The 14060-nt window shown below is 43.1% G+C and overlaps 1 protein-coding gene across 1 annotated transcript; it reads right to left on the reverse strand.

Annotated features, from left to right (window-relative positions):
* Positions 1 to 549: 549 nt before the first annotated feature.
* On the reverse strand, positions 550 to 2248 carry LOC125535419 (acyl-[acyl-carrier-protein] desaturase 7, chloroplastic-like). The gene is made up of 2 exons (XM_048698475.1): positions 2134 to 2248; positions 550 to 2050 (listed from the first exon to the last, which is right to left on the reverse strand). Exons 1-2 carry the CDS (start codon positions 2238 to 2240, stop codon positions 787 to 789), a joined length of 1371 nt encoding a protein of 456 aa, XP_048554432.1. The 5' UTR covers positions 2241 to 2248; the 3' UTR covers positions 550 to 786.
* Between the last annotated feature and the right edge of the window lie 11812 nt (positions 2249 to 14060).

Raw genomic sequence — 14060 nt, forward strand, 5'->3', positions numbered from 1 at the left:
CCGGTCCCCGAGGATGAAACAACGTGATAGGGATGCAGCCAGAGGACCAAACAGCAGTGAAAAGTTGTTGGCGCTAGTGCGTCGACATACCACGGAAACTCCAGCCCCATCTTCTAGAAAGGACTACAGGAATCTACGCTCATGAGCCCTGGACGCCATTGTCAAACTGGAGAAAAAGCTCATGGTAAACTAATTCAACATGTTATTGGTGCGACCATCAATGATGTGCCACTGTGGAACCCTAACCCTAACATATCTACGAGCTGGCACCGAGATTCCTGCACCTCACATGCTGAAGAGGCTTGCACAGGAGGGGAGCCCAGAAACTCATTGCCCACGGTGGTGGATGGCGGGAAATGGTTTGATGCTTACCCTAGTCGCTTCTTAGTGAAGAAAGAAAGGATGATAAATTCTTTTTGCAGGATGGACGTAGGATCACTTATTAATTTCAGTTAGTTTGGACTTTGGATGACTCTCAGTTAGAATTACGATGTTACATTTTGCAGCCAAAGAAAAAAAGAATTAGGATGTTACATTGATAAATAGACATACACGAATACAACTTTCACTCTCCTTGTATTATATTTATTTTTAGAATGTGATAAAACAACTTACGAAAATATAGTAGTACAATACCATACTCATAACTTCAACCTGATCAGAAAAAAAGTACTCATAGTGGCGCCGACAGTGGCAAAGTAGAGATGAAGAATACTTCATCTCAAAGGCTGGATCGAAAAATAATGATTTAAACGATATTTAGGGTATATGAAAGTAATAATTTGATTACCCCATGCTGTTGTTGAGAGGCTTATCAAAGATCCAGCTAAACGGGGCCGATGTTGCAGGCTGGGCTTTCTGGCCGCTGCGCTCGTGAGCCTTTTCCTCCAACCTGCGGATCTTGTGGGGCAAGGCGCACACGTACTCCCGCGCACGCCTCCCGTCGTCGGAGAGTTCCGCCGCCGCCAGCTCTTCCACCCCCCACTGCTTCATCAGGTGCTCCAAGATGCTACGGTAGTCGGAGGCGGTGTAAATGCCGGTCTGCTGCGCCACGGCCGCGTAGTGCGCGAAGAGGTCACCATCGCGGCCGTCTGTCATGAGGGACGCCGGCATGACGATCCGGCGGCGCATCATATACGCCAGCGCGCGCACGGCGCCGTCCGGGTCGATCTCGAACAGCTTCCCCACGATGCGCGTGTAGGCCAGCTCGTGGCGCTTCTCGTCGGCGGCGATGGCGCCGCATATGCGGGCCAGCACCAGGTCGCCATGCTCCTTGGCGTGACGGGCTGTGTTGCCGTGCGAGATGGAGGTGGCACGCTCCTGGAAGGCGACGTAGATGAAGCCGTGGTAGGGGCTCCGCGCAGCGTTCATGACCATGCCGGACTGGATGAGGTTGTGGATGGTCCTCTCGACCTGCCGCATGTCGACGCGGCCGGAGAGGAAGAGGTACCTGTTGAGCACGTCGCCGTGCCGGTTCTCCTCGGCAGACCAGCCGCGGATCCAGCGCGCCCAGGCAGTGCCGCTGGAGCCGGTGAGGTCGCGCACGGCCTCGAAGCGGTTGGGTATGCTCTGGTACGTCGGCAGCGCCTCCTCCGTGACCATGTTCCCCACGAGGCACACGAGGTGCGCGTCGGGCAGGCCGGCCGCGCGCGCGCTGATGTCGGAGCACGCCGCGTGGAAGCCGTCGGCGCCCAGCGACGCCGGGTCCGGCAGCAAGTCCGTCGGCTGCCACGCCACCTGCGCGGGCTTAAGGAGCGGCACCACGTTCGCCTCCGCCCAAGGCTCCAGATGATCGAACACCTCTAGCTTCGCCGGCTCCAGGTACATGAGCCATTCGTCGTCTGTGCCCTCCTCATCGTGCCTAGCCGCAACGGTGGCGGCCCGGCCAGTGCGCGCGCTTCTCTTACTAGCTCTAGGAGGAGGGTCCGCTCCCCCTGCTAGTTCGGCAGCATCCGCTTGGGGTAGAAGGGCGGGTTCTGCCTTGCAGCTGGTGGTGTGCATACTCATATCCGCCATGATTCTGCCTCCTCCACTGGCCTTAGTGCATCTCCTGCGTAGTACAATCAAGTAGTAATGATGGAGAGATCCATTGCGATGCAGACATTTTCGCCTGAAGCATAGATTCGTACGTACCAGTAGCAGTAGGTGATGCTGGTCACATGGAGACCTATGTCATTCCTTGTTCTCGTCCATGGCCTGGCCAGTGGACAAGGATGTCTGAGGAGCCATGACGTCGCCATATCACACTCTGCTTCTCACAAGATGAATGAAGCTATGTTTTCTTTGGCGCGGTCGGAACGTTATTTATAGAGCAGCTTCACTCTAGAGAAAGTGCCGTGTCCCGACTCGATCCCGAGTCACGGACAGGTTACGGATTGTAGTTAGGTGGCAGTTTTTTTATTGAAGATTAGGAGGATAAGGGGCCCATACCCGTGATGTTCAAGGGTATCAAGCTAGCGCTAAATTCGCATCCCTAAAAATTAAATTAAAATAAAAAAATACCCATAGAAATCTCTGTGTAAGATTAATGACATAGAATTTAGATGTGCAATACTTATGACATATCTAGATGTGCTTTAGAAAAACTGATAAAATAAAAAAACATGGTATGGTTTTCCGAAGACACACAAATAAAAAAACACGGTATGGTTTTTCGAAGACACACAAAAAGGATTGCTGATGCTGAAGCACTGGTTCGTAGACTAAACCACCGGCCATCGGAAATTCATAGGGGTATGGAAGTGCGAGTGCAGTTGTGCCTGGTCATCCGATTGGCTTAAGATTCAAAAACTTGTACTAGTTTTAGACTTCTGATTACTGTCAGATTCATGCATACTTTTGGCAGCTTTTGTCAGAGCTGCATGCGCCATCCAGCTCACGTCCCATGCCTTTGTCATTTCATCTTTTAATTTCAATTTAGTATATCTTTCGAACCGAAAGACCAAATTAAGTTTCGTTTGCATATCTCTGTTCGCCGCGACGTAATATTTTGAACAAAACCAATCTTCAATACATTTCAACAACTTCCAAAAAATTACAAGTTTCAAATATCGAAATTTGATAGTCGTAACATTAAGTTTGACCAAGTTACATATGCTTTTAGGGTTTAGGCTCGGGGCTTAGGGGTTTAGGGTTTACAACTTAGGATTTAGGGTTTAAGTGTTAGTTTTTAAAACTTGCTAAATTTATCATCATTTCTATCAAGTTTTAGTAGTTGAAACCTGACTGGCAGCCCATTTTTCTCATGATCTACGGAGTCACTGGCTTCTACACGAGGAGGATTTTATTGTTTGATCATACCCATGAATATGCAAAAGAGATATAAATTGGGCTTTTGGTTCAAAAGATATAATAGATTCATGTTCGAAAATCAAAAGAAAAAACATAGAATATGGGATGGGTGGTGCTGCCAAAACCTGTTAAAAGCTGCACACGCATGGACCCCATATAATTTGATTAGTTGTTAAAACTCATGCAAATACCAAACCAGTTATCTGCGTGTTGCCACACCTGTGTGCCACAAATCCTCTCCCCGCCAGCCATGTGTAGTAAAAATATATTCTAGTTTGTTGGCTCCAACATGTAACATGCCATCGTAAACAGCTCCATGTCCTCCCACTACTATAGATAAACAACATACAGAGTAATACATATATAAGTGTATAATACAAACTATAAAGGCCAAACGTAATGTCATTCGCCCTCACCAGAATATGGGAAGAATACCAATTATCGATACACGATAACCAGGTGCCAAAAAAATGCACGCTACAAGGAGGATATACATTTAGATGGCGGCACATGAGTTAGCCAAGTTTAATTTTGATAACCATTCCTTTATGGTTCTTTTTTGCAAGGGATTCCAATAGGGTTCTTGTAAGTAGTGTTCGCTCAGCATGGCATATGTTGTAAGGTATCATTGTAACAATATTATATATGGGTGGTGTTTTTCAAAAAATAAAAAAAAACCAAACAACTCCAACTAACTTACACTAAAGAAAAGAGATATTTTACCGGCTCATCTCGGTGACAAAACATATCTCTTAATTTCTTTCCATCTTAGAAAGTCAGTCTCCTGCCGCACGGTAAAATTAGGGGGACCAAGAGATTAGAGGAGAGATCACTCGTGATCTTTTTTTTATGAAACTCCTTCACATATATTAAGTGATTAAAAGGTTCTTACAATCATTCATTACAATATTAGTCACGCAAGGTGGACCACTATTACAAAGCACACCGTCTGATCTATTATCAAAACTAAACTTTGCATTCTCATGCACCACCAGATTGTGTTGTTGGTTAATCTTAATAATCTTGAGATCTTTGATAAACTTGGAGACGCTCAACACTTCCTTTTTCACAAAGGAGACCATGAAAGAGCAATCAGTTTCCAACATAAATGATTTGTGAAGAGTAATACCAATGTATAACCCGACGAGGCTCGCATGAAGTCCCGCTTCATCCACACAGGTACATGCTACTTGTGATAGATATTGGGATTTCCCCAAAGAGAAAGGATGCTGTAGTATATTAGCAGATAGTATTTCCCTCAGTTATGAACCAATGTTAATGGTACCAGTAGGAGACACCACACAAAAAACTATAAGCAGTACCTGCACACACACACACACACACACACACAAAGCAAATGCTTGCACCCAACGCAAACAAGAGGGTTGTCAATCCCCTTGTACTCATTAATTGCAAGGATTAAATCTAATAGCGGTAAATAGATAAATAAAAAGGAAACTAAAAGCAAATAAATTGCAGCAAGTATTTTTAGGGTTTACTTTAGTAATATGAAGTGAATGGACCCTGGGGCCATAGCGTTCACTAGAGGCATCTCTCTCATGAGCATAGTAACGGTCGGTAGGCAAAATACTGTTGGGCAATTGATAGAAAGCGCATAGTCATGATGTTATTCATGGCATGATCAATACATATGCATTATGTCCGAGACAAGTAGACCGACATACATTTGCATCTACTACTATTACTCCACCCCTTGAACGTTATCCAACATACATCTTAAGGTATTAAGTTCATAACAAATAGAGTAATGCTTGAAGCATGATGACATAATAAATACAAAGTAAAATCAAGTAATATGATTGAACCCCATGATGACCTGCAAGTGCACAAGGCTGTTGTAGCAATTTCTGATAAGTGAAGTGTCGAACCCACATGGAGCAAATAGAAAGGGATTACAAACCCCGCAACTATGCTATCACTTATCTAGTTACGTGCCCACCCAATTCAAAAATAGCTTATTACAGTAAGTTGCTAGGATGACAAATAAAAGGACAGTGTTTATCTAAACTACAAACAGGAAATAAAGACAGAAGAATAAAAATACTAAACTAAAAGAAACAGTGCTTGAGTAGTAAACATTCTCAAGGGAATCAGAGTCATCACCACAAGTATGATGCTGACAACACATGATAGACATGGCTCTCTAATTGTATCACTAAGACACTTGCGTATGATCTCTTGTGGGCGGAGCCAATAAAGTATGCATTCCCCACTCCGGTTATTGCGTACACTCATGCCACCACCGTGCCTCCCACTCCGGTTATCACAATGATGATTAAGGGGAGTAAAGTTCCCATGGTTAAGGCCTTAAGTTCTAGGGTTCTCCACTAATCCCTACTAACTAGGGACGAAGGGAGAATAGGACTGTCACCACCGACCCTCCACAACCATGCCGCTCACCAACACGACTTGCCTCAAGTCCACAAGGGGCTAATGTTTTGCAAGCGCTCTTCACAACACCATGAGATAATCAACACAATACATATAAAGATAATATTGGATCGCTTATTTAACAAAGTACTAATCATGCAAGGGTTCATCCAATTCCTCAAGAACTAATACAACTACTCAAACATCATAGAGGGAGAGGGCAAGCCAGCGTGAAGCTTGTGTGGAGGAAAGGGGCATGGCGACGCCGGTGGTGGTAATCATGCCGCCGACGGTGGTAAAGACCGCACTGGCCTGAAGGCCAGTGCGCATGGTGGAGGCACCCCTTCTTATTCCTCTTGGCTTGACCCTTCTCTTCTCTATGGAAGTGGTCTTCGGGCAACAATGGAGATGGATGACGGCTGCATGGATGGATGAATGAGGAGGAGATGATGGCTAGGGTTGATGGTCCTTATATGAAGGCCTCCCGATATCTCCTCCATTTATGTGGGCTCAAGATGAGCCTTATGTTCTCCCAATCCCTTCATTATGCGACAAGGATCCCATGGGAACAATTGGGGACGAAATTGGTGAAGAATCCTGTCCAGAAGGGTAACTTTTTGAAGTTGTCTACACGTCAAATGACCGTCGAAACGACCGCGGGAGGTCATATGGAATGTCGTCTTTTGATCTAACCCCTCCAGTAAAATATTCATCATGTCTTATTACAAAATCAGAATTTGACGTTCTTGGGCTGGTTGGATTCGTATGAATGATGCTGATCCATTTCTGATATTAGATCTTGATTTGGATCACTTTGGAAAAAAATGACTTTTCCCGACCTTCGAAATGGCTAAGTCTGACCACTCGCTAATTCCATATTGAACCCATCCTAGGTCCTTTCAATGCGCTTGGTCCTAGGTTGCTCGAATACACCTATAAACACAAGAAAATAAAGGAAAACTAATAAAAACAAAATAAATACACAAATGTGCAATGCTCACAATGATAAGTGAAAAAATTGGTAATCATGCATAATGGACATAAATTTGGTTCAATGGGACATGCTATATGAAGAGAACATGCAACATATGAGCTCTAAAAATGCGTAAAGTATAGAGCCATCACCCATCGTTCTACCCTTACTAGCAACAATACAAATACGTGCCTTGCTACTCGTTCTGTCAAAGAGTGAGGACATCGCAAAATTGAACCTACAACCAACGACCTCTCTCACTGAAGATAAATTAATCTAATTGGACAAAATATATAGATAGATCGCAGAGAAATACAAGGCTATAAAAATCACACACGAGAAATCTCATAAAAGACTCAATTACTTTCAATGAACAATCTGATCATCAACCCATAATTCATCGGATCCCAACAAACACATGGCAAAAGACTACATCAGATCAATCTTAGATGAGAACAAGCTATTGAAGATCAAGAGAGAGAGAGAGAGAGAGAGAGGAGAGAGAGAGAGATCTAACTACTGCTATGGACCCGTAGGTCCTTGGAAACTACTCACGCATCATCATGGAGGCAACATGGTTGATGTAGGCGGCCTCCATGACCAATTTCCCCTCCGGCAGAGTACCGACTGAGACCTCCAGATGGGAAGAACAGAGGCTTGTGACGATGATAAAATTGTTTCGGGTCTCGCTCTAGGGGTTTCCGAATATTTCTGAATTTATAGCTTTGCAATTAGGGCAAATGGACACTCATGGGGTCCACAAGCTTGTGCCCCACCTGTAGATCTTCTAGGCCTCCCCCGAAGCTTCTAGGGTCTCTTATGATCCATAAAAAATCACCGTAATTTTCATCATGTTTGGACTTTGTTTGGTATGATTTTTCCGTGAAACAAAAAATAGGAACTTGGATGATGGTGACAGTGATGATGAGCAGGAGGTCATCGGTCACTAGGGATGGCCATGAGGCCGGTCCATCCGACATGGGGTTGACGACTACGACTAGGCTCATGACTCGAGAGTGTGACTCCCGACCACTAGCTAGATGGGGAGGGCTAATTCATTGTCGTAGCTAGTTTAACTACTGGTGTATATTTAGTTGATCGTATGAACTATTTAACATTATGCTTGTTTTAACTATATGCATGGTTTGTTAAACTATTTAATTATTAGAGTATTTAGACTATCAAATGAACCAAGATATATGTGTTTTATGTTGAAATATATGCATGTGGTTATAGCACTGCTTAACTACTAGAGTGCTTAAACTATCTCCAAAATCTGAACATAGCTATATACATATCTATGTATTCTGTTAGTCATTTTGGATCATGATGTATGTTTATTTTGTTAACATGAATGCAGTAAATTGATCCCCCGTGTGCGACCTGTGGCGTAGTGAGATGCCTGAAGGATAGGAAGTTCTTCATAGAGTTTCCAGATGACTGCCTGGGTAGGACGGTATGTTTTAGTTCAACATATTTGGCTGAATTTCATATAGTTGCGACCAAAATTGTCTAACTATCGCTTTCTTTTAATTTTTCTTAGGCCATCCTGTGGGGGGCATGGCATGACTTCCTGGAGAGGTTTTACATTTTGTTTGATGCAACGATCACATTCCAGTGCACCCTCATGAAGATGCAGACGACTCTAAATTTCACTTGTCTTGTCACCAACAAGGCACACTGCACTTATATTGGGTGCGCTGGTTGGAGAGACCTTGCAGATGCCTACATGATGGAATCTGGAGTGAAGGCCACATTCTACCTCAAGTATAATCACGAGGAGATCATGGTGTAGTATAGGCCCGCTGATAGCGTTCATTCCCTTACTCTAGAGTACGACCCTGTGTCCAACCGCCAAAGTGTCTAGTTAGTATGATTTCATTACTCGAGCATACAACCCTAAGTCCTACAGAAATAAGGAAATTTGATGTCAATACTGCTCTTTGCCGTCAGCTTTTTGTCAGGGCAGATGGCAAAGACATAATTTTCCATCAATTGTTGACGACAAAGAAAAGCTGTCGGCAAAGAAAGACTTTTCCATCTGTGTTTATTTGGCCGAGGACAAAAAGACTTTGTTGTGTTTATTTGGCTGATGGCACAGACATACTTTGACGTCTGTGTTTTTATTTAGCTGACGACAAAGACATAATTTGACGTCAGTCATTGACGAAAAAGAAAAGCCTGCATCTACTACTATTACTCCACACATCAACTGACTCCTGCCTTCATCTAGAGTATTAAGTTCATAAAGAACAGAGTAACACTTTAAGTAAGATGACATGATGTAGAGCAATAAAATCAAGCAATATGATATAAACCCCATCTTTTTATCCTCGATGGCAACAATACAATACGTGCCTCGCTACCCCTACTTTGTAAGTGGGTGAGGACACCGCAAGATTGAACCCAAAGCTAAGCACTTCTTCCATTGCAAGAAAAACCAATCTAGTTGGCCAAACCAAACTGATAGTTCAAAGAGAAATACAAAGATATCAAATCATGCATATAAGAATTCAGAGAAGATTAAAATAATATTCATAGATAATCTGATCATAAATCCACAATTCATCGGATCTCGAAAAACACACCGCAAAAGAAGATTACATCGGATAGATCTCTAAAAACATCGAGGAGAACATGGTATTGAGAATCAAAGAGAGAGAAGAAGCCATCTAGCTACTAGCTATAGACCCGTAGGTCTGTGGTAAACTACTCGTGCTTCATCGGAAGGGCAATGAAGTTAATGTAGATGCCCTCCGTGATCGAATCCCCCTCCGGCAGGATGACGGAAAAGTCCCCAAGATGGTATCTCATGGGAACAAAAGGTTGCGGCAGTGGAAAAGTGCTTTTGTGGATGCTTCTGGTGTTTCTGGAATATATGTGAATATATAGGGCCAAGGGCTAGGTCATATGAGTCCCGAGGAGGTGGCAAGGTAGGGGCACCCCCCTAGGGCGCGCCCTCCACCCTTGCCACCACCTCGCGGCTCTTCTGACTTGGACTTCAAGTCCCCCGGGGTGTCTACTGGTCCAAGAAAAATTATCGTGAAGTTTTATTCCGTTTGCACTCTGTTTGGTATCCCTTTTCTGCGAAGCTCAAAAACAAGGAAAAAACAGAAACTGGCATTGGGCTCTAGGTTAATAAGTTAGTCCCAAAAATAATATAAAATAGCATATTAATGCATATAAAACATCCAAAACAGATAATATAATAGCATGGAACAATCAAAAATTATAGATACGTTGGAGACGTATCAAACATTCCCAAGCTTAATTCATGCTCGTCCTCGAGTAGGTAAATGATCACTATTGCAGGATGCTGCTAACGTGACACTACGATCAGAGATCGTTCGAGAAACTGTGTGCGATGCAATGATCGCAAACGGTGGTGTAGGAAAACCGTCAGAAATGTATAAAACGTTTGCGATGACGGATGCATCAAACACGGTTCAGTTTTTAGTTGCGTGTGCGATGAAGGGCATCCGTATCAGTTCAATTAACAGTTTGTGATGAGGAGAAACAAAATAAACGGGCAGCCAGATGAAGGTGTGTGCGATATACAGCATACGGTTCACTCGATGAACTGTTTGTGATTAGGCAACACAAAAGAAACGGACAACCCGATCAAGGTGTGTGCGATGTACAACGTACGGTTCACTTGGATAAACTGTTTGTGATTAGGCAAGAGAACAGAAACGGTTCAATATAACAAGATGTGTGTGATACGCGGCAAACAGGTCTGTAATCAGAAATGTGTGCGAAGACCGATAATAACGCAGACAATTGCTTCTAATAAGACGTCTGTGATATGCTCTGTCTACACAACATCTATTGGCCATTGTGGGACGGGCGGTCATCCGGATACGTGGCATACAGTTGATCCATCTGACCTATTTGTGATGGAATAAGCTGATAACCCACAAGTATAGGGGATCGCAACAGCTTTCGAGGGTAGAGTATTCAACCCAAATTTATTGATTCGACACAAGGGGAGCCAAAGAATATTCTCAAGTATTAGCAGCTGAGTTGTCAATTCAACCACACCTGGAAACTTAGTATCTGCAGCAAAGTGTTTAGTAGCACAGTAATATGATAATGGTGGTAGCAGCAACAAAATTAAAGACATCAAAAGTAATGTTTTTGGTATTTTGGAGTGATTGTAATAGTAGCAGAAGGAAAGTAAATAAGCGTAAACCAGTATATGGAAAACTCGTAGGCACCAGATCAGTGATGGATAATTATGCCGGATGCGGTTCATCATGTAACAGTCATAACATAGGGTGACACAGAGCTAGCTCCAATTCATCAATGTAATGTAGGCATGTATTCCGTATATAGTCATACGTTCTTATGGAAAAGAACTTGCATGACATCTTTTGTCCTACCCTCCCGTTGCAGCGGGGTCCTATCGGAAACTAAGGTATATTAAGGCCTCCTTTTAATAGAGAACCGGAACAAAGCATTAGCACATAGTGAATACATGAACTCCTCAAACTATGGACATCACCGGGAGTGGTCCCGATTATTGTCACTTCGGGGTTGCTGGATCATAACACATAGTAGGTGACTATAGACTTGCAAGATGGGATCAAGAACTCACATATATTCATGAAAACATAATAGGTTCAGATCTGAAGTCATGGCACTCGGGCCCTAGTGACAAGCATTAAGCATAGCAAAGTCATAGCAACATCAATCTCAGAACATAGTGGATACTAGGGATCAAACCCTAACAAAACTAACTCGATTACATGATAAATCTCATCCAACCCATCACCGTCCAGCAAGCCTACAATGGAATTACTCACGCACGACGGTGAGCATCATGAAATTGGTGATGGAGGATGGTTGATGATGACGACGGCGACGAATCCCCTCTCCGGAGCCCCGAACGGACTCCAGATCAGCCCTCCCGAGAGGTTTTAGGGCTTGGCGGCGGCTCCGTATCGTAAAATGCGATGATTTCTTCTCTCTGATTTTTCTCTCTCCAAAAGCAAACATATAGAGTTGGAGTTGGCGTCGGAGGGCATCCAGGGGGCCCACGAGGTAGGGGGGCACGCCCTAGAGGGGGGGGGGCTCCCCCCACCCTCGTGGACAGGGTGTGGGCCCCCTGGTCTTCATCTTTGGTGAGGATTTTTTATTATTTTTTTCTAAGATGTTCCATGGAGTTTCAGGTCATTCCGAGAATATTTGTTTTCTGCACATAAAACAACATCATGGCAATTCTGCTGAAAACAGCGTCAGTCCGGGTTAGTTCCATTCAAATCATACAAGTTAGAGTCCAAAACAAGGGCAAAAGTGTTTGGAAAAGTAGATACGACGGAGACGTATCAACTCCCCCAAGCTTAAACCCTTGCTTGTCCTCAAGCAGTTCAGTTGACAAACTGAAAGAAAGAAAGAAAAACTTTTACAAACTCTGTTTGCTCTTGTTGTTGTAACTAACCACATTTGCAATAATTCTCAGGTCTCATTATTACTCATATCAATAGTATAATCAACTAGCAAGCCATAATAACAAATCTCGGATGACAACACTTTCTCAAAACAATCATAATATGATATAACAAGATGGTATCTCGCTAGCCCTTTCTGAGACCGCAAAACATAAATGCAGAGCACCTTTAAAGATCAAGGACTGACTAGACATTGTAATTCATGGTAAAAGAGATCCAATCATAGTCACAGATTAATAGTGATGAATGCAAATGACAGTTGTGCTCTCCAACTAGTGCTTTTTAATAAGAGGGTGATGACTCAACATAAAAGTAAATGGATAGGCCCTTCGCAGAGGGAAGCAGGGATTTGTAGAGGTGCCAGAGCTCGGTTTTGCAACAGAGATAAATTGTATTTTGAGCGGTATACTTTCATTGTCAACGTAGCAACTAAGAGATGGCGATATCTTCCATGCTAAACACATTATAGGCGGTTCCCAAACAGAATGGTAAAGTTTATACTCCCCCTGCACCAACAAGCATCAATCCATGACTTGCTCGAAACAACGAGTGTCTCCAACATACATCAGGTCCCAGGGGGAGTTTTGTTTGCAATTAATTTTGATTTAGTTTGCATAAAGCATGGGACTGGGCATCCCGGTGACCAGCCATTTTCTCGTGAGTGAGGAGCGGAGTCCACTCCTCTTGAGAATAACCCGCCTAACACGGAAGATAAGGACAACCTTGGTTGATACATGAGCTATTCGAGCATACAAAACATAATGTTTATTTGAAGGTTTAGAGTTTGGCACATACAAATTTACTTGGAACGGCAGGTAGATACGGCATATAGGAAGGTATAGTGGACTCATCTGAAATAACTTTGAGGTTTAAGGGATTGGATGCACAAGCAGTATTCCCGCTTAGTACAAGTGAAGGCTAGCAAAAGACTGGGAAGCGACCACCTAGAGAGCGACAATAGCCATGTACATGCATTAAAATTAATAAACATTGGATGCAAGCATGAGTAGGATATAATCCACCATGAACATAAATATCGTGAAGGCTATGTTGATTTTGTTTCAACTACATGTGTGAACATGTGCCAAGTCAAGTCACTTAAATCATTCAAAGGAGGATACCACCCCATCATACCACATCATAACCATCTCAATAGCATGTTGGCACGCAAGGTAAACCATTATAACTCATAGCTAATCAAGCATGGCACAAGCAACTATGATCTCTAATTGTCATTGCAAACATGTTTATTCATAATAAGCTGAATCAAGAACGAGGGGCTCATCATATTTACAAAAACAAAATAGGTCGAGTTCATACCAGCTTTTCTCATCTCAGTCAGCCCATCATATATCATCATAATTTCCTTTCACTTGCACGACCGAACGATGTGAATAATAATAAGAGTGCACGTGCATTGGACTAAGCTGGAATCTGCGAGCATTCAATAAACAGGAGAAGACAAGGCAATATGGGCTCTGGGCTAATTCAACAATAATGCATATAAGAGCCACTTCAACAATTTAATTATGGTCTTCTCCTACTGACCCCCAAAGAAAAGAAAAGAAATAAAACTATTTACACGGGAAAGCTTCCAACAAGCAAAAGAAGAACGGGAAATATTTTGGGGTTTTCTTTTTAATTATTACTACTACAACAGAAAAATAAACTACTACTATTTTTTGGCTTTTCTTAAGGTTTAACAAACACACAAGAAGAAAGCAGGAAAAAGAAAATAAACTAGCATGGATATTATAGTGAAAGAGTATGAGCACCGACATCTAGCAATGAGTGTGTGTGAACATAAATGTAATGTCGGTGAGAAATATGTACTCCCCCAAGCTTAGGCTTTTGGCCTAAGTTGGTCTATTGCCAGGGATAGCCTGGCGGATACCCGTAAGTGTAGCTGGGGTCGTACTGCGATGAAGAATAGTTGGGGTCATACTGTGATGAAG

Source organism: Triticum urartu, chromosome 2 (assembly GCF_003073215.2).
Source record: "Triticum urartu cultivar G1812 chromosome 2, Tu2.1, whole genome shotgun sequence".
NCBI classification, from domain to species: domain Eukaryota; kingdom Viridiplantae; phylum Streptophyta; class Magnoliopsida; order Poales; family Poaceae; genus Triticum; species Triticum urartu.